This window comes from Equus quagga, chromosome 2 (genome assembly GCF_021613505.1).
Source record: "Equus quagga isolate Etosha38 chromosome 2, UCLA_HA_Equagga_1.0, whole genome shotgun sequence".
Classification (NCBI taxonomy): domain Eukaryota; kingdom Metazoa; phylum Chordata; class Mammalia; order Perissodactyla; family Equidae; genus Equus; species Equus quagga.
Genome location: NC_060268.1, coordinates 45,020,074 through 45,041,123, shown reverse-complemented (window position 1 = coordinate 45,041,123; position 21,050 = coordinate 45,020,074). Strand labels below are relative to the sequence as shown.

At 38.6% G+C, this 21,050-nt stretch overlaps 2 protein-coding genes across 2 annotated transcripts in view; one reads left to right on the top strand and one right to left on the bottom strand.

Moving 5' to 3' along the window:
* Positions 1-21,050, top strand: part of SHC4 (SHC adaptor protein 4) — a 124,526-nt gene that overhangs the window by 59,741 nt on the left and 43,735 nt on the right. The window contains exons 3-6 of the mRNA XM_046654652.1: positions 2,938-3,001; positions 6,409-6,528; positions 16,261-16,314; positions 20,406-20,457. Of these exons, the coding sequence (XP_046510608.1) occupies positions 2,938-3,001; positions 6,409-6,528; positions 16,261-16,314; positions 20,406-20,457 (290 nt within the window). The remainder of the gene's footprint in view (positions 1-2,937; positions 3,002-6,408; positions 6,529-16,260; positions 16,315-20,405; positions 20,458-21,050) is intronic.
* Positions 10,934-12,649, bottom strand: EID1 (EP300 interacting inhibitor of differentiation 1). Its single transcript, XM_046654653.1, has one exon. It carries the CDS (start codon positions 12,576-12,578, stop codon positions 12,003-12,005), a length of 576 nt encoding a protein of 191 aa, XP_046510609.1. The 5' UTR covers positions 12,579-12,649; the 3' UTR covers positions 10,934-12,002.

The window sequence follows — 21,050 nt, the reverse complement described above, 5'->3', positions numbered from 1 at the left end:
TCTATATTTCTCATATTTAACATTCTAAGTGATGATGTTTATATTGATATGTTTTATATCCGTGTCACAAGGTCTGAGTTGGTTTTTACTCTAAAATAAATATTTCTTTTATATACATACTCAGTGCTATTTCAACACAAATTCTCCCTCCCTTGTCAAAAGCTCTGATAAGGGGCTGGCCCGGTGGCATAATGGTTAAGTTCATGCACTCTGCTTTGGTGGCCCGAGGTTCACCAGTTTGGATCCCAGGCATGGACATACACAACACTTATCAAGCCATGCTGTGGCAGGTGTCCCACATATAAAATGGAGGAAGATGGGCACAGATGTTAGCTCAGGGCCAATCTTCCTCAGCAAAAAAAGAGGAGGATTGGCAGTGGATGTTAGCTCAGGGCTAATCTTCCTCAAAAAGAGAGAAGGGAAATTAATTTTTAAAAAAACTCTAATAAATTTTATGACATTTGTCATCTTTTACCAAATTACTCTCTAGAAAGACTGTATTAATGCTAATTAAGGCCCCAAGCAGTGGATAACATACGCCTGAACTGGAATCATTCTCATCTTTCCCAATGCTGGATTTTGTAATATTCTTTTTTGCTAATTTAATGAGAGTGAAGTGAGCATCTTATGGTTGTTTTAATTTTCAATTTTAAAATTATAATGCAAGTGAACATTTTCCTGTTTTTAAAAACTGATGTATTTCTATTTCCTTTTGTGTGAATTATCTAACCCAGGGGTTGGCAAACTACAGCCCTTGGGCCAAATGTGGCCAGCTGCCAGTTTTTAGAAATAAAGTTTTGTTGGGACACTGCCTTGCTCATTTGTTTACATCTTGTCTGCGTCCGCTTTGGAGCTAAATGGCAGAGTTGAGTAGTTGCAAGAGCAAAGTCTAAAATATTTACTATCTGGCCCTTTACAGAAAAAGTTTTCAGACTCTAATCCCATCTCTTAGCTCTTATTCACTCTTGCTCTAGAACACTTTATGCTCCAGCAATATCAAAGTACTTGTAGTTCCCCTCACATCATGATAATTGATGTCTTGGTAACTGTAAGCACGCTCTTCCCTCTGTCTGGACTTTCCCAACTCCACTCTGCCAGGAAGGGTCATCCTTCTTGAGAGGTGCTTGTGCTGTAAAGCATTCCCTTTAATTTAAATTCACAACTTTACTTTTTGTTAGAAGGTATTGACAGTTGTTATGAGAATCAAGAAAACAATGCCTGGGAAAGCACTTTGTAAAACTACAAGGTGCTATATAAAAGTAACAACTTCCAATAATAACTGTTATTATCCTTGGCAGCATCAATGCCCAGCTTTGTTTCTATTTTTGTTTCAAACCATTTACAGGGAGCTTTCTAGACCAAAGCACCCCAGTTCGCTCTGATGGAGTAAAGGATCTGATAATACGTTTCTTACAATACCTCTTTGTTAAAAACCAATAACACGGTCGGGTGCCTGCACTAGTGATCCTGGCTGGACCAGAGGCCAATTTGGATCAATTGTATGCATCTCCTCAATTATTGAATCATCATTAAGATGACTCAAAACATTAATCAACCAATCAAACAAAAGAGCCTGACCCTCTATGTTGTCCTTCTATTTGACTCCAGAGACAAAGTTGGAATCCTAAAGAAACCATCAATATAAAATCCTGAGAAAACAAGCTAAACCAAAAAGCCATTCTATCATTTGGTTGCGGGTAATTATGCAAAAATCAGATAAGATAATACCTTGAAGAAGAGTTTCGTTTATCCAGAAAAAAAGGAATCTGAATTAAAACATGTTATAAATCCAAAATGATACCTAGAATCTTTGTGAATTCTTCTACTTATCTTTCTAATGTGTCTACTCAAAGAACATTAAGACCATTCCTCTGTACTACCATATCTATATCTATATATATTTTCTTTCTTTAATGGATATGCATTCCTGTCTCTGACTGCTCCTCCCTTCCTTTGAGAATCAAAAACATCTCCTAGAAAATATTTTCATGAAATATAATATATATAAAAACTGTAATCCAACATTGTGTGTGTGTGTTAATACAGTTTACTAATTGAAACAATGATCTCAGGGGACCCAGGAAAGAGCTTAGAGATTTCCATTTGCTTTGTGAAAAGTTTAATATATGTATTGAAAGCCACAAGGCGAAGGTTCAGATTGCGTGGACTGAAAGCTTGGGCGGTTATGAATGCTGAGTCCCAGAGACGAGGCTCTTAGTTATAACCGCCTTGCTGGAGGGGAGGGCGCCAGCTCCTTCACCACTTCCATTAAGGCTCAGCTACTTCTTTCAGTGGTGCCTTTCCTTCAGGAAGTGCAATATATAGTAAGGGCAGAAAAATAAGCAAAGGAGGAAATTTGTTATTGATTTTCTTTTCTTCTGTGAAATTACATGAGAGCTCAATGGCTTGTAGCAGTAACTCAGTCAATAAGGTTCCATTTGAGGCCACCTTGAAGTTCAACTCTCTCCTGATCCGTTTAGACTTCCTCTCCTGTCGGGTTCTTTTGTATTTAATTGTCTTTGATGCTGAGATATATGAAGCTTTTTATTCATAACACCATGGAGAAGATTTTGCTAAACGTAAAACTGTGAAATATTCCCAGACAATATTAAGTTCTGCCCACCTTTTTGGTTAAAATCAAAAAACCAAAAAAACTAAAACTGAAAATCTAAGTTAAAAAAGACATGAAGAAAGTGAATAGTAGGACTCCTTATTGTAAAGTAATTTTTCATTATTAGGGTGTGACTGGGTTTTCCTGGGTTTGAGCTGCAAGATGACTAAGCGCCGTGTTTTCTCCTGTGGCGATGGGGGGAGGTCAGTGATGTCAGACTCACCATGATGCGTGCACATTTCAGTCATAACACTTGCTAACATTTATTGAACAAGTACTGTGTGCTGGGTAGCATGCTAAATCTTTATATGGTTTCTGTTCTGTAGGGAAGCAATCAGTCGCCTGTGTGAAGCTGTCCCTGGGGCAAACGGAGCCATTAAAAAGCGAAAGGTAAATATTTGTGTGGTTTTCTTGTTTATGTTTCCCTAACCATGGGAGAGAGAATGTCAAAAGAGTTGTTAGTTCATTCCGCCAAAGGATCTAAGGTCCAGACTGGCTTTTATTAGTCGGCATGATATCAGAGCTGCACTCAAAGTTGTTCTCGTCCCTCGAATTTCTCTGACTTGCCTGACTCTGCCTGAAACGGTGATGCCTAGAGTGACAGAGTGGAGAAAGCACCTGGCCTTCAAGTCACAAAATCTAGATTCCAGATCTGGGTCTTTGCTTACCTTTGAGCATTTCTCTGAGACTCCATTCTTGTTCTTATAAAGTTCAATTGTTGAACCAGATGACCAGTTTGGTGCCTTCCAATTTCAGTTGTGTAACGTAAGTCTTCTGCATTTTAACACGTTAGCCTTTTTAGACTCCTTGGCTTATTTTCGATGGAAACATGGCTGCTGGCAGAGGTGAGGTAATAACCCATGGGTAGAAGGAGCTTTTGATGCTGGAAGGAAGCCCAAGTTCTGATGCTCGACTTGGATTTAAATTCTGCCTCTGCCACCTACTAACTGTGTGATCTTGGAGAAGTCACTTGACCTCTTGAGTCCTTGGTTTCCTCATCTGTAAAGTGGGAGAAAATAGCACTTATTTCATAGGAAGAACTAAAAGAAATGATGTCTACAAAGTGCCTAACACAGTGTCTGGCATATATTAGGCTTTCAATCGTAACGGTAATTAGTGTTACTGCGATTAAGTTTTTAACCCTGGGACGTTTGTTTGCTTTGAAAAGTCCAAATGGGAGATGCAAAAGCTTAAGATAACTATATAAATCACGGAATTGTAAACCGTTTAAGAGGGAAGGAATTTTTAGAGATCTTCTTGTTCAACCCTCTCATTTTGCCGGCTACTAAACTGCGGCTCAAGAAGAGGTGGGATTTGTCTTACGTCACTAGGACGATGAAGGTCAGAGCCAGCTGTAGAAGCCAGGTCTTTGGATTTCCAGCTTAGAGCTCTCTTTCCATACCACCTTGCCTCCTTTTTCATCATTCTTCATCATTTCCCTGATGGGCTGAACCCAGTGTCACCCAGAAAGACTCAGCTGAGCCACACGGTATGGAAGACTCTGATAAATGGCCTTTGATTCCTATTAGAACTCCCTATTACTAGCTTGTTTGATAGAACCCATGGCCCTGAAGGACTTCTAGCCTCCTCTTGCTTCTCATAACCTCTGCGAATAGAATGCGGCAACTGGATGATCCGAATACATAGGCTCATTCATTTAAGACTTTCCCATTTCAGGAGTAGGGAGTCCACACCCTGAAACAAAATAAAACAGACCAGGCTATCTTCTTTTCAAAAAGTAACCTGTAAGAAACATCCTTTTTGAGTTAATTTCCTTTAGCTAGCATTTATTGAGTACTTAATACATGCCAGGGACTCTTCTAAGCACTTTACATTTTCTATACTCTTTTTCTCCCCAATTTTTAAAATTGTGGTAACATACACATAACATAAAATTTACCCTCTTAACCATTTTTAAGTGTACAGTTCAGTGATGTTAAGTACATTCATATTGTTATGCAATCATCACCACCATCAATTTCCAGAACTCTTTTCATCTTGTAAAACTGAAACTCTATATCCATTAAACAATAACTCCCCATTTCCCCTTCTCTCTAGCTCCTGACAACCACCATTCTATTTTGTGTGTGTGTGTGAAACTCTGCTTTATTGGAACAGGGAAGATAGGCAACAGGAATCACACTTGGTCCACCACTCTATGTTGTCTTTATGATTTTGACTATTCTAAGTACTTCATATAAGTGGAATCATACAGTGTCTTTGTGATTGGCTTATTTCACTTTGTATAGTGTCCTCAAGGTTCATCTATGCTGTAGCATATGTCAGAATTTCTTCCTTTTTAAGGCTGAATGATATCCCATTGCACATACATACCACATTTTGTTTATCCATTCATCTATTGATGGACACTTGGGTTGCTTCCACATTTTAGCTGTTGTGAATAATGCTGCTATGAACATGAGTGTACGATATCACTTAGAGACCTTGCTTTCAATTCTTTTGTGTATCTAACAAGAAGTGGAATTGCTGGATCAAATGGTAATTCTATTTTTAACTTTTTGTGGAACTGCCATACTGTTTTCCATAGCAGTTGTCCCATTGTACATTCCTAACAATAATGCACAAGGGTTTCAATTTCTCCGCATCCTTGTCAACACTTGTTATTTTCTGTTTTTTTTTATTGACTAGTTATCAGTCTATCCAGATTTTCTATTTCTTCATGATTTAGTCTTAGTAGATTTTATGTTTCTAGGAATTTGTCCATTTCATCTAGTAATCCAATTTGTTGGCATGCAATTGTTCATGGTACTCTCTTATAATCCCTTTTATTTCTGTCAAATTCATAGTAGCTTTCCCACTTTCATTTCTGATCTCAGTAAGTTGAGTCTTCTCTCTCTTTTTCTTAGTCCATCTAGCTAAAGGTTTGTCAATTTTGTTTATCCTTTTGAAGAACCAACTATTGGTTTTGTTGATGTTCTCTATTGTTTTCCTAGTCTCTATATTATTTATCTCCACTCTAATATTATTTACTTCCTTCTGTTAGCTTTGGGTTTAGTTTGTTCTTCTTTTTCGAGTTCCTTAAGTTTAAAGTTAGGTTGCTGATTTGAGATCTTTCTTCTTTTTTAATGTAAACATTTATAGCTATAAATTCCCCCCTTAAGCACTGCTTTCACTGTGTCAATACATTTTGATATATTATATTTGTCATAGTCATCACAAAAAATCTAGACAGCAACGTTTTCTTTTTTTTCTGACTTGTAGTGTTCAAAAGGACTTGAGAGTTCAGCTAGTCCAAACTCAGACAGGAATTCCTTTTACATAAAGCAGCCCCTACTCCCAACAAACACTTGGGGAGAAGGCAACGTAGGAGAAAAGTTCTGAGGGCTCAAATTTCACTACATACTAAAGAATTTGCTGCAATCCAATTTTTTTAAAGGCTTTAATTTTTTAAAAAAGCATTTTGCAGGCTGGCCCCATGGCTGAATGGTTAAAGTTCCATGTGCTCTGCTTCAGTGCCTCGGGGTTTGTGGGTACGACCTACTCCACTCATCAGCCAAGCTGTGGCAGCACCCCACATATAAAATGAAAGAAGATTGGCACAGATGTTAGCTCAGGGCTAATCTTCCTCCAGCAAAAAAAGACGAGGATTGGCAATGGATGTTAGCTCATGGTGAATGTTCCTCATAAAAAAAAAAATGCATTCTATCTCATTTGCCTTATGTAAAGGAAAATAGAGAGGAAGAATATGGGCTTTGATCCATTTCTAACATTTAAAAAAATTCATTCATTCTGTAATAAAATCCATAACTTAGAGTGATGTTTTGTTATTTTTAAAGCCTCCAGTTAAGTTCCTATCAACAGTTCTTGGCAAAAGTAATCTTCAGTTTTCGGGAATGAAGATAAAACTGACCATCTCGACGTGCAGCCTCACACTGATGAATCTTGACAACCAACAGGTAAGATCATGAAAGTCATTTACAGTTTAAAATATCACTTATTTTTCTAGAGGAGCTTGGGCATAATAAAAAGAATAAAGTTTCAGAGTATGTCTAAAATTTAGTAAGGCACAAGGGAAAAAATCTGCCAAGCACTTATGCATAGCAATAATTAGAACAACAGCATTACTAACCTATCACTGGGGCATTTAACTGCCTGCATACTTGCTCCTACCTAATTGCCTTCGTGTTAAGAACTAAGGAGTAAAGAACATAGAGAATATCATTTGGCCACTCACGTCCTTGAATCAGTCACTTATTACTCTCTGCCAACCCTCCTTAAAGGGAAAACAACTAACAGACCGTGGGTTGGACTGCGGGTGCAGGTGAAAGACAGAGGGGAAGAGTTTTGTTACGATTAATGTCCTGGTTAACTGAAATTTAAGCAGAAAACATTTTCTCCCAGCCCTAGAGTTTGAAAGGCTTTCTAAAATGTTACTGGGGCCCAGCCGGTGGCACAGCTGTTAAGTGCACATGTTCCGCTTTGGTGGCCCGGGGTTTGCCAGTTCGGATCCCGGGTGTGGACATGGCACTGGTTGGCAAGCTATGCTGTAGCAGGCATCCCAAATATAAAGTAGAGGAAGATGGGCACGGTTGTTAGCTCAGGGCCAGTCTTCCTCTGCAAAAAGAGGAAGATTGGTGGCAGATGTTAGCTCAGGGCTAATCTTCCTCAAAAAAAAATGTTATTGTATAAACATAATTTATTCCTCTTTGATGACTTATGATACTATGTTGTGCTGGAGTTTTCATGTAAACCTTATTTCTCAAGGAACAGCATTGCTGAAGCAAATATAAAAGATATACAGGCATTGGGCTAAATGTGTATCTTAAACTAGGGCACTCTTTTTGACTTTTTATTTTTTTAACTAAATTCCAAATATCAGGTTACTTATGTGTGTTAGAGTCTAATTTTTCTTTGTCTAATATGTAGCGACTCAAGGTTCTTAATAGTTAAGGTTTTAATGTATGGAGTGCTTTATTTTCTAAATTCAAAAGCAGAATAAAATATATTGCTTACACAGTAGTATAAAACACCATAGAGCAAAATGCTTAATATGAAACAATTCAGGAGATTCCTGTCTAGTTGGGTCCTGGTTGGTCATCTCAGATTACACCATTGGTCTAATGACAGCAGGACATCTGGGGCTGTACTTGGAAGATGCAGCATATCTGGGTAGAAGGTGAAATTCATTCAGTCTTTCAGATGCTTTGCCCTCAAGACAGTTGTGGATGTAAAGTTTATTTTTAGTTTTCACCCACACCTGGTACCAGGGATGCTCAACGCTTTTAGTTATGAGACCTCATTGAGTATAGAAGCCCTTGAATCATCTCCTTGTTCTGTAGGGGAGGCAAAGCTAGCGCCATCACGGGGACAGCCTTCTGTGCAAAAGTTAATGAGCATTTTTCTAAATGGCTCTTTCCATGGGGTGACTGAAGCGAATGGGGAATTTAGGAAGAAGAGGGTTGTGGTATTTGTGGTAGGAGGCATAGTTTATTCTCAGCATCGTTTTCCCCTACACTACCACTTTTCAGGCCACTGCAATTAGAGGTGGTATGGCCACAGGCCCATAATGTTTCAGGCAGAATAGAAGGAGGGACGGTGGGCATGAGTGGCTTCCAGGACCAGTACTTATAGCACTGAGGTACCTTTGGGAGTAACTCACACATCTTTTCTGCACTGGTGTCATGGAACGGGGCTGTGTTCAGCCCACTGCTGGAGTGGGGATCAAACTTAGGATCTCATTCATCTCAGAGCCAGGAGCCGCTTTTTAAAAATGATTTTGAACTTTTCTGCAGGAGTGAGGGAAATGGCTTGGTGAGGGGAAGGAGGTGTGTAAAAAAAGATGTGCCACTCTGGATGCTTCAACTCAAGAAGCTTTATACGTCCCATCAAAACGCCAACTAAAATGTTCAAGGGATGAAGGCAGCAGAGAAGTGACCTTATGGATGTAGCATGAGAAAAGGATTTATTAATTAAATTCTTAAAGAAAGCTATCCTTTGAAGTTCTAAGATAAATACAAAATGCTAATGCCTTTCCCCCACCATTTAACTTCTAAGATATATTTTGAACTGAAAACATAAACAGGTTCAAGTTTATGGAAACATTCACAGATGACAGAGCATTTATGAGTCAGATGGTCACATTCATCTTCAGCCACTAAGAACATCAAAAACATAACCACTCACTCCTCCCAGAAAATGTCTCATAGAACCTCAGAGGCAAAAAATAAAATTAAACACATAATGCTTGCAGTTTTTAAAACTTACCATATTTTGGGATTAGAAAATAAATTTTGGAAAAGCAAGTCATAGGGCTTTTTGCATATTCCTTGTTTTAAAAATTCAAGCAAGAGACTTCCTTGACGTACTTTAATATGGCATTTTAGAGCCTTAAGCAAAATGTCAGAGTCTCAGTAGCTCCCACTTCCACGATTTCTTTACTCATTTCTACACTCCTACCACCAACTCTAATAGCTACTGAAATTGAGATGGGTAATAAAGAGATAAAGAAGGTAAAAACAGGCAGTTTCCAAGAAGAGAAGCAGGCCGTTATCTACAGAGGCCAGGCAGGTAATGCAAACTGGCCAGGTACAAGAGAAAACAATGGTGCAAGCACATTGATAAATAGTGAGCGCCCCTGGGCCTCCACGTTGGGGAGACAACACAGGGAATATGGCAAACAGGATACTTACCCTATGTAAAGGTGGATCAGATGCTTTTTCCCATGTCCCTATAGGTCAAGGGCTGCCAGATCTTCCAAAAGAAAAAAAAAAAAAGATGGAAATCTGGGAGTTTTGCTGCTCTCTTTGGATTAGGAGATGTTGGTCTCTAATTAAGAAACTAAAATTATAAGCATGAGCCAAAAATAGATCTGTGTCCTTAAGACAGCCAATGTGGGAGATCTGATTTAAGCAAACATTTATAATACATATGGACAGATCCAGAAAACTCTCCCCAAATCTCACCACATACTCATAAGCTTCTTTAAATTCCCTCTCCCCCACCTCACAAAATCAGGATCAGAACTTCCCCAGAACTCTTTTCTTTAGTTCCAATTAAATGAAGATATATGTATATTATTATATATATGTACATATGTGTATTAAATGAAGATATGATATATGTGTATTTTCATTTAATCCTCCTTCATAAGGTACATCCAGTTATCCCTATTTTCAGTTCAGGACCCTGAGGCAGAGAGATTAATTGACCCAGTGACAAAGCTAGTAAGTAGGGGCGCCCACATTTGAATCAGGTAGGCTGGTTCCAGTCTGTGATAACCGTAATGTTTAAAAGAAACACAAGGGATTTTATACCCCTAAAAGGCGTGTTTAAGTGTTACCATTTTCTACCTTCAGTAAATATTAACACATATTATTTTCCATGGTCTCTCAGGTTACTGCCTATTTTTAAGACCAACAAACCAATCATCAGAGGAGCCAGTTTCAGAGTCTAGGTCTTTCTCCCCTAAATGAGCCTTCAAACCCAATAGGGAGTAGCTTTCTTTTCCACTCCTCTTGCTCCCGCTCATCCTGGAGAGAAACAGAATCACACCTCCCAGGTTGTAGACCTTAGTTTTTCCTGAGCCTATTTTCTGGCATCTTTACCTGGAGGTAAATGCAACTGGTCAGTTCATTGTATACCGGCATCCCTTTTTTTTTTTTTTTTTTTTCCCTTCACATCACACAAGCAATTCATTATCTCTCCAGACTCATCTGCCTGTAGCTACAAGCTCTTTGAAAATGCAATGAAAAAACGCTTGGGAGAGGCAACAGGATTAAGACGTTTAAGTTCCAACATTTTACCTCCTGTCTAATCTTTCCCGTCTCTCTCTCCTCCTCCCCACCAAGCTACTGTTGAAGTGATGATGACCATCCTTGTCAGTCCTCTATTTTACAGAAAAGAAACCCCCTCCCTAAAAGACAGGATGGCTGTGACACAAATAAGGTTGAGTTGTCCTGTTGTGTTGGATGGATATGTCCTTTACTGCCACAAGGAGGCAGGAATATCTGGTAGCTTTTTATTGATCCTGATAAGACCTGCTGATATACTCAGTTTTATTGGGCACAGCCTTCTGACACAATCATTATTCTCACAGAACTTCAGCATCTTCAAAAAATAACCACAGTAACATGCTCATTGACAGGGCAGGCTTTCCCAGGTTGGTAAATTTTCTTACAGGAATTCACTACGTTTAATTTCCACAAATTAACTGGTAGTAGGTATTTGAAGCTTGAGGACTTTCCCCTATAAACAGGGGTTAAATTTATATCATAAAGTGGTTGCAAAGCAATAAAATAGTATAATCCAACATACAGCATTAGAGGAAGTATGTATGCAATATTATTAGACAAACCAACAAAATACACAGAACAAGAAATTTTATTATCTCGAAGGCTGGTGCATAACCAATAACAAGCTTAATTAGAGGAGGAGACAGAGGGAAACTTCAGATACTGTGGTGGATTTCTCGGCAGGTTTAAAACCTTTAAAGGTTGACGGCAAAATTGTTCATAAAGTCTTCTTTTAGATGTAGGGCTTTCCTTTTACTTGACAATTTTCACTTAACAGCTGTTACATTATGAAGTTCAACCAAAGTCTTTTGCCTGTAAAGTTAAATGAAAAACAGAGAGCAGGTAAAACAGAACATTTCTCTAGTATATAAGGGTGTTAGAAATAGTCTCTTTGTACCTCCACATACATTTTAATGTCTAAATTTGAACCTTTATTAAAGACAATTTTTGACTTTTAAAAATGGTCAAGACAATGAATTTTCTTGAATTATAGATCATAGTAGCTTTATAAATGATCAAGATATATGTACAAACTGTCAGATGCTCTTGGAAACACATTTTAAGACACAGCACACGTGATACATATTTCTGTCTGGGTTTGCTTATCCTTTTGGGATTCTGAAGAACACTCAATTTATCTTCCACTAAAAATTTAGCCTTTGATAACTACAGCTTGGATAGATCACAAACTGGAATCTTCAAAGTTTTCTCAATAGGCTTTCAGTCCAAATTACTCAAACAAACTTTGCATCCTAAGTTGGATATACCGGTGGACTCCTAGGCTGGCACTTTGTCTTGGTCATGACTTATTCTTGCAAAACCATCCCTTACAGTGAAATATGAAAGATATTTTCCCCAGTGCAAGGAAAATAATCTGGACCAGTAATGAAGTCAAAGCCAGAGGTGTTTCAGCACATTCTTGAAAACAGGTTTCAACGGTCCTAAGAATCTTTTTCTTTAACAATTTTCTTCCTTTTCCACAACTGTGCAGTCACTGTCCTATTCTATTCTGCAAAACAAAAAGTGTTTTTTGAAGACCAAGTTTTTCATTGGCACGGAACTATCTGGAACGAAGCCAAGAGACAGTGGAATGTTGGTTCTCTCCTCAAGTAGTTTCCTCCTCTTTTAACAGCATTTCACTACTCTCTGTCAATAATCTCATCACAGCCGAGTTCTTCGGTCAGACGATTGACAACCATAAGCGAAAAGAGCTCTTCGATAAAAGCCAACTGATCAAAGGGGGTCTTCTCATAATGCATCTGAAACCCGCCATCCAGGGCTGCTTCTCTCGCTCGGGATGTTCTCAGAAACATCTTGTTGGCTTCTTCAAGGGCCGCCGATACTCTGTAGCCTGCACCGCTCAGCTGCTCCTCTTCCGGATAGTCGTAGTCGTCCTCCCAGTCGTCAAACTCCTCACCCTCGTCCTCGCTCTCGAAGTCGGGGCCCGCGATCTGGCCCAGCAGCTCCCCGGGGCTGGGCCGGCGAGCAAGGGCGCGCTCCGCCGCGGGTTCCGCCATTGGATGGGCCGCCTCCTCCTCCATGGGGCCTTCCTCCTCCAGCTGGGGCGCGGCCCCGCCGCGGGAGGGGTTCGGGGAAGGCTCCCGGCTCCCGCCGCCTACCTCCATCTGCGGAAGGTCACTCTCGCCAGGCATCACATCCATCTGCAGCTCATTGCTCTCTTCATATAGCTCGGACAGCTCGTGCATCTCCGACATTGTCCAAGCGGCTCAACCTCTCGCCAGGCGTTTTCAGCAACCTTGGAGCTACGCGGCCGGGCGGCTGTGCGCGTGCGCAAACGCGGTGCGCTTGCGTAACCTTGTGCGTGTGCGCGACCCCCAGACACCGCCTCCCGCTTGCCGCGCTCGTGGCTTGGGAGCTGCTCGCTGCTACACGGGGGACCGCAGCGTGGCTTGGTGGTCTGTTTTTATGGATTCGAATTTCGTCCCTAGATACTGTACATGCTGGCTGCGCCTTACTTAACCGTTCTGCCGCTGATGATGCTCTGAACTTGAAAATACTCTCCGTGGCCTTTGTGACAACGCTTACCAAGCGTCGCCCTCCTCCTTCCCCCTTCCTCTGCCTCCTTATCCTCCTCTTCCCCGCGCTGCAGACAGTCGCATCTGCTCCAAGGTTTCAGCTCCCTGTTATCTATGAGCTAATGACTTATACATCCACACCTGCAAACCACAGCGTTCTCAGCCACAGATCGACATGTTAAGAACTGATCCATTCAGCTCTTCCTCTGTTTTCCTCGTTTAAAAAAAAGCTAAATTCACACATAAGCATATTATCCGTGTACTTCTTAGAGAAAATTATAGTGAAAAGATACTTGGTCCCATTTCTTTTCGCAGTAGGTAACTTTCTACTATTATCAGTTTGGTATGTATTCTTTAAATCCTTTTTCTTTGCACTTACATGGATCTTTATGAACTCGTGGAAAAAGCTGCTTTTGTGTGTTTGGTTTTTTTGCATCTCACGTAACTGTCTTCAACTTGCAGAACAAACAAACAAAAAACCCTCAGCAATATCTTGAAGATTTACTTTGTTGGTATACATAGATATGTATTTTTTCATAGCATTCCATTTGTATAGCTGTGCCCTAGTTGACCTAACTATGCACTGATAATTTTCAGTTTTTTGTTATTATAAACTATGGGTAAATGAACAACCACTGATGTTTGTCTAGAATAAATACCTAGAAGCGGAAAGGTGGAATTGTAGGGTATGCATACTTTAGTTTTAATAAATACTGTCAAATTGCTCTCCAAAGTTGCTGTACAAATTTAAGCTCTAGCCAGCAGTGTTTAAGAATATCTACACTTTTGCCACACATGATTTTGTTGAACTTTAACAAATTTATGAATTTAATAGTGTCTTGTTTTATTTTCCGTAGCCTTGATTTATTGGAGATTATCTTTCAATGTGTTTATCGAACGCTGGTATTACTTCTGAAAATTATTGTTCTTATTTGAGTTTATTTCTTTTTCTTATTGAGTTGTAGGAATTCTTTATAAACTCTTTATATGTATACTTTTTACATGTTGCAAATATATTCTCCCTGCCTGTTGTTTGTCCTGATTCAGGGGTCTTTTCTTATACAAAAGTTTTAAAATGAGTTTTTACGTAATCAAATTTAAGGGCTTTTTTCTGTATGTCTTTTTCTTTCTGTTAAGATGGAGTTTTCCTACCTCAAAGATCACAAGCATGATCTTTTGTCTTCTAATGTTTTTGTATGTCTATCTTTGTATCTATCTTTGTAGATCTATCTATCTTTGTAGCTCTATCTTCTGTCTATCTTCTAATGTTTTTGTAGATCTTTATAAGTCAAACATTTATTTATATAAAAAGTATGAGAACAGAACTTGTTTATATATATTTTCCATATATATAGCTAATTCAGCCAACTCCACTAATTTAATCACTTGTTCTTTGGTCTGCTGTTTGCTGCCACATTTATCATAGACTAAAAGTCCATGAATATGTGAGTCTGCTTTTATACTTTGTATTCTAATGAAATTCTATAGTTTTATAATATGCTTGCTGATAAGGAAAATCTTGTCTCTTTGTTCTTTAAAAAATTGCATTAGCTCTTCTTGCACATTTATTTTTCCATATGAATTTTAGAAACAACTTGAATATGTCTTTATATGTCTTGCTATCTGGTAAGGAAAATCTTGTCTCTTTGTTCTTTAAAAAATTGCTTTAGCTCTTTTTGCACATTTATTCTCCCATGTGAATTTTAGAAGCAGCATGAAAAGTTCCCTGAGTGACATTGGTGGAATTTTTATCGGAATTGCATGGAATTTATAGATTAATTTGGTGGAGAATTGACATCTTTACAATATTGTCTTCTCATCCCTAAAGGTGATATATATCTTTTTATTTGTTCAGGTCTTAATTACATCCTTCAGTGAAGTTTTCCAAAAAGCCTTACACAATTCTTATTAGTTTTATATGTAGGTGCTCTTGTAAAATGTATCTTACCCGCCCATCCCCTGAATACAGTGTCTAATTGGCTACTGCTGATATGTGGGAATGACATTGATCTTTGTGTATTGATTTTGGTTTCAGTAATCATTTTTAACTGAAATATAAATTTAGAAAACGTTAATATAGAAAAGTGCACAAATCATAAGTGTACAGCTTGGTTATCACAAAATTAACACATTTGTGTAACCACTACCCAGATCAAGAAAGTCTGCAGGATCCAAGAAAACCACTTGCTCTCTCTTCCTTTGCTCCAGAAGTCACCACTATCCTGACTTCAAACAGAATAAAATAATTTTGCCTGTTTTGGGACTTTATATAAATTAAACCATGCAGTATAATTCTTTGTGTCTGGCTTCTTTTGCCCAAGATATATGTTGTTACCATGTAGTAGTCCATTGTTTGAATATCACCATGGCCATCATTGAGATTGTTTTCAGTGCGGGGCTATTAGGAACAAAGCAGTGATTTTCTTTAGAATAACTTTTGGTGCACATATTCACACAATTCTGTTAGACATACATCTAAGAGCGGATTTGCTTGGTCATCTTATGTAAGCAGCTGTAGTAGATTCTGTTAAAGAATTCTGAAGACACGATTATCTAATAGGTGCACAGTTGGTGTTTTAATGAAACTTCAAAGCAGTATGTCAAATACATCTTTGCAAATTGATCGTTACACCGTGGCTTCCAAATAGAATCTCAAGTAAAACAGACAATCTTCTTGGCTAGGTAATACAGTTCACTTGGATAGTCTTACTTCGTGTTGAAAGTCTTAATGTTAGTGCCTTAGTCAGGATACTCTTGGTGGTGAATCACTGAAACCCAAGTCAAACTAACTCATATAAAAATAAATAAATAAAATAGAAAAAATACATAGAAAGATAAAGGAAGAGGGGAAAGGTATTGCTTGAGGTGATGAGAACACAAATGTTACCACTAGACTTTTTTCTGTTTTTAACTCTCAGCTCTGATTTTCTCCAGAGGGAAAACTTCATTTTCCAGCAGGCTTTTCCTCCATGGCAGCAAAAGGTGGCTCCCAGTAGCTTTGGGCTTACACAGTCCTTAATGGCGGAGAGAGATGCATTCTCTCCTATTATCTATCTCAGTTCCACCCCAAAGACATTGATTAGCTTTGCTGTATCCAGAGGGATGGTGTTTTCTGATTGACTAGGCCTGGATCATGTATCCACCTGCAAGGAGAGTGGCAATGAGATGGACATGTCAAACCCACCTGAACCTCCCGGTCTAAATGAAATTAGTATAGAATGTGGGTGGAGTAGTTTCCAAAGGGATGCTAAGCAGGCAAAACCAAAACAAACAAATGTATATCCATGACTGTTAGATTGCATATAAATAGGAGTAGTTATTTTATAGCATCATGCATGTCTAATTTGTTTATATTTTTCAGATTATTGCAAACCATCATATGCAGTCTATTTCATTTGCCTCTGGAGGGGATCCTGTAAGTATGGATTCATAAAAGTTCTTCCTTTAAGAGTTAAAAGAACTTCCGTGTAAAGCATATTAGCCACTACATGTCTTTTCCAAATATCTTATTACAATTCATGAATAGCTATGTGCAGCAGGTAATAAATTTGTTTTTGACAAAATATTTCCTGTCACTGGTTTTAAAAATATTCAGATTAGTAGATGAGCTGATAATACTCCATTGTGTTCTTAGCCATGGAGTTATCATCTGAGAACCTTCCTGTAGATAACATCAAAGTCATGAAAAACAAGTTTCTCATACATGTGTTGTCAGCCCTCCCTCAGAATTCTTCTCAACACAGAGTTCCAGGCAGATCCTGCTAATCAGTTGGATTTGACATATGAGGGGAAGCCTGTTGTCGCTCTGAATGTCAACCAAGGCACCCAAGTCTGCTCTAGAATGAGCAATCAGGTTTGCAGAAACTCCGGAGGGAGCACTCAGCTGGGCAGAGAGGACTGCAGTTCCTCCGTAGCGAGAGGCCACATGGGTGCTCAATTCCCTTGAATTAGGCAGGACTGAGCCAGTGATCTCTCTCTAAGCCTACTTTGTAGAGTAGAGGGTCATTCCCTGACTCCTTATTGCATCATTTCTGGACTAGAGCGAAAGGAGAGGGGCATGGAAACTAGAATTTGCTCCTCTGTGACATTGTGACATTTTTTCTTGTACCTGAAAATGTATTGAAGACTAGAAGAGTGCAGAGTATGACTTTCGTAATATTGAACATCAGTAATGTCAAGAAAGCATATGGGGAATATAGGCAGACTTTTGTTCTTACCCATGATGTTATTACCTTCTTTTCTGCAAAACGTTTATTATTAAAGATTATATCCTTCAGAAATGAGGCAATAAAATCCACTTTAATAGTTGATTTTTTTCTATGCATCACATTTATTTTCTCACTTCCAATTGAAGAATAAAATTTAGGGTCATAAATGAAAGGACACATAACCCAGAAACCCAAGAGAGGTATGGAATGGTAGTAAAAACTAAATTTGGCAGCTGGGGTTACTGCAAAGTGTTGATTTGTTTTAATCTCTAGGATTAATATTTAAAAGGAAAAATAATTGTCTATCCTAAAAGGAAATAAAGTTCTCAAGCTCCTCAGTGTAATCATTGCTTCCTTTACTGGCATCTAAAATATTTAAGCAAGTTCCTCCACTTGGGTGTCGGTGTAAATTTTTTGTGTGTGAAATGTATTGTTAAATGCTGTTAAATTAGCCGTTTCTTAAAAACACTTCAATAATTACTTATCTTCACATTGGCCACCTGTGCCTCAAAGTATTTGAGCATGTCAAAGCTAGGCAGTCTGCCTTCACAACTTCTTTGAAGTGTACAGAAGAAAAGCAGACATTACAGGATATCAAGTCATTGGGTTTTTTCCCTTTATTAATGGATACTCAATTTTCCCTTTAGACTTCACTAATTCCTCATCTTTCAGCTTTGGGTATAGTTATTTTCAAATGAGTATATTAGTTACATGGTTCCATGATGCCATGGAACTAATATATTAGTTGGTAGTGGTACTTTACCATTTAAAAATTTAAATTTTTACCTTCTGCCATTGAAAAGTAAGCCAAATTTCAAGAGCTCCACTTTTTCCCCAAGAAATTCCACAGATGGCTAGTTGTGGGTTCATTAGCAAATAGAGGGCATGCAAGATGCCTGGCACTTAGCAGCTGCAATGTGAGCCCAGTACTGCATGTGAACTCCCATCCAACCAGCCTTGTAATATGGCCTCAACAGTGACTCCAAAGGACATGCAGAGAGGGTCTACTGAATCCAGCCTGGAAAGGCCAGCATTGTCACTTCTCTTCCTAACCCATTATAGCTTGACCATCCATGAAGGACCTCAAATACTTTCCTTAATCTATTTAAAGTAATGAGTTCTATAAGAGGAGTGTGAAAAATAATTATTGCTGTTTGCCCTAATTTCAAGTTTTCAAGTTTCAAGGTTGCTGTCCTTTTAGAATTGGTATGCAAATCCTCATTTACCCTAGGTATGCCCTGCATGGCGTCTGTCATAGTTCTCCAGAATCCTAATTCTTTTTAGACTGTCTTCATGTGCTTTTAGTTCTTTAGTTCTTTCAACCAACCAAAGCACTGCCCCTACCCAAAACACACAGTAAAGCATTTGTAGTTGCTGTGGGAAAGTTTGTACCTAGTGAATGGAGTGGGACCCCTGTGTTCTCTGCAGCTGGGGAGAAAGCCTGCTGGTTTGAATTTAAAATAGAAAACTGGAGCAACCATAAGTATTGGCATGAGAGGGCCTCTGAGTGAAGTGCCAGACTTTGGAGTCAAGTAGACTTGACCTGATTAACCTCTCCAAGCTTCAGGGTGAAATGGGGGCTGATCGCCCTTGCCTCGCAGCGTGGTGAGCATGAAGTGAAATGACGCCTGTGGACAGCTAGCATGGTGCCTGGCACAGAGTGATAAAAGATAACTGTCACCACTACTGCTCACACTTGTCCATAATTTTTTTTTTAGGACGCTTACTGAGATAATTTGCAACTTCACAGCTAACTGGGTACAAGGGGTAGGAAGCTAAAAGTCTGCGTGGCCCAATAGCGTATTTCCTTCAAAGTTTAAAAAATACTGAGTATTCTTCCTCACCTCTTGACCTTTGCTCTCCCTCACCTTTAATCTCTTCTCAAAAACAGTTTGCTTGTCTTCCTTCTATCAGCCCTGAAGACAGTTCTTGGTTATGTTTTGTAGCTATATATACTTTCTCCATTTCAAAAATGCATTATCAATACATCAAAATTAAATACATTTTCTTATATTCTCCCCCATAATTTGTGCTTTAGTTTTAACATACTTTAAATTCTCCTAGATATTTACAGTTACAGAGTTTTGAAACTATAAGAATGTTGGAGACCCTTTTGAAGATGAGGAAACTGAAGTCTAGAGAGGTGCCACAACCTCTTTCCCATCATCTAATGCACCCGGCAACATTGCTGGCATCACACCACATCCTCACCTTTAAAAATAGCAGCCAAGCCCCCAGCAATTGTGGCTTTGCTTCTAAATTGATGTAAACAAACCTTGTAGATATGACCTTATTTATTTACAAGATATTTCAAACCTTTTATCTTTTTGCATAAGAGAAATTTACTTAGGTGTGTGTTATTTTTTTAAATAACTAAAGACAAGTTATGCTGACCCCAAGATCTGCTTCCTGTGTGATTCATTGTGGGTTATTAAGTGATTGTCCTTGAGGGTATTACAAACATGGGCTTTTATTTCCTGCCAGTTGATTGCATCTTCCCTCTAGAGAGTCATACTTCTAATCTGCAAATGGCATTGTGTGTATTTTTTCCTGAGAACTGAGATAACAAAAAGCATCTTTAATTATTAAAATCTTATCATTCATCAGCTTACTGTTTTCAATAAAAGTCAGAATTACCAAGTGGCTTTTTCTTTGTTTGTTTTTTACAAAGTTAGTAGTGCATCTCTTTTTGAACTCCTTAGGTTTTTCTTGGGTGTTCATTTTCAAAAGTTATCTTCCCTTTCTATATATTGCTCAAATAAATGCCTTGTATTTTCGCTTTATTATTCCTTAAGTTAACGTGCACTGCGCACAAGCAAGCTAACAGCCACAGAACCCAATGTGTCTCTTTAATCGACTTATGTTCTGACGTACATGGCATCTATTTGGACAACTAGGAAATCATGATGCCACATCCTAGTTCATGACATCTTTGTGATTGCATAACCTCTGGTATTTCAACTTTCAACACAGGAGACAGTCACACCTAATCGTTTTTTAAAGAATGTATGTGCTAACATATTCCATACGTGCATTCTCTTTATTTAGTGACATGGTCTGCCTCTGAATTTTTAATCTTCAAATTCTCTTCCCCAGGGGCAGAGAATGTGGACTCCACAACTGCTAAACTATATAGTGTGTATTTATTTATGTTCCTTCCTGGGATACTTTTATTTTCTCTTTAAACAGAAACATTGGTATTTAAGTCCTTGCCTCAGTATCATGTCCTAAATGTACTCTTATCTTTCAACAGTACAATCCATTCCTTTTAAATGCAATCATTTTCCCTTTTTTATAGGATACTACAGACTATGTTGCCTACGTAGCTAAAGATCCAGTTAATCAACGAGGTATGGAAAGCAAATTTCTAGAATTTCTTAAGAGCTGTTATATACCAACTTTAAAAAGTAACAAGCAGTTATTTTCAATATAGGGGAGTGATAAGCATCACTAAAGTGCTATATTCGGTTCTAGAAATATTATGTAAATTTGAGTTGGAAGCAAATAGCCCTGCTAGCAGAGTGAAGTAGAAAAAATAAATAGGTGGGATTTAAATCCCAGTCATTTGAGAAACCCATAAACCCAAAGGCTTATTATGTATTTGTATAATTGAAGAGAAGCTGTTTTGGTTATGATAGAAAGGACTGCTGCCACATCCCCAGTGGACTAGTGAATTACACATGAGACCCCAGCCAGTGAAGTCATTGGCTGGCATTGGCCTCAGCAAGTGTGTAGGTGTGTGTGTTTATGTGTTGAGCCTGCACACTCACTGTTCAAGAGCCTGGCATTTCACTTTGAGTGTTTGGCTTCTTCCCAGCTTTCGATCTCAGTTTAAATGTCTCTTCTTCAGGGAGAACTTCTTTGACTGACAGCACCTCCTATCTCCAGTAGCATATCCTGCCCTGCTGCATCATAACACTTTATTTCTCCTCTTACTAACACT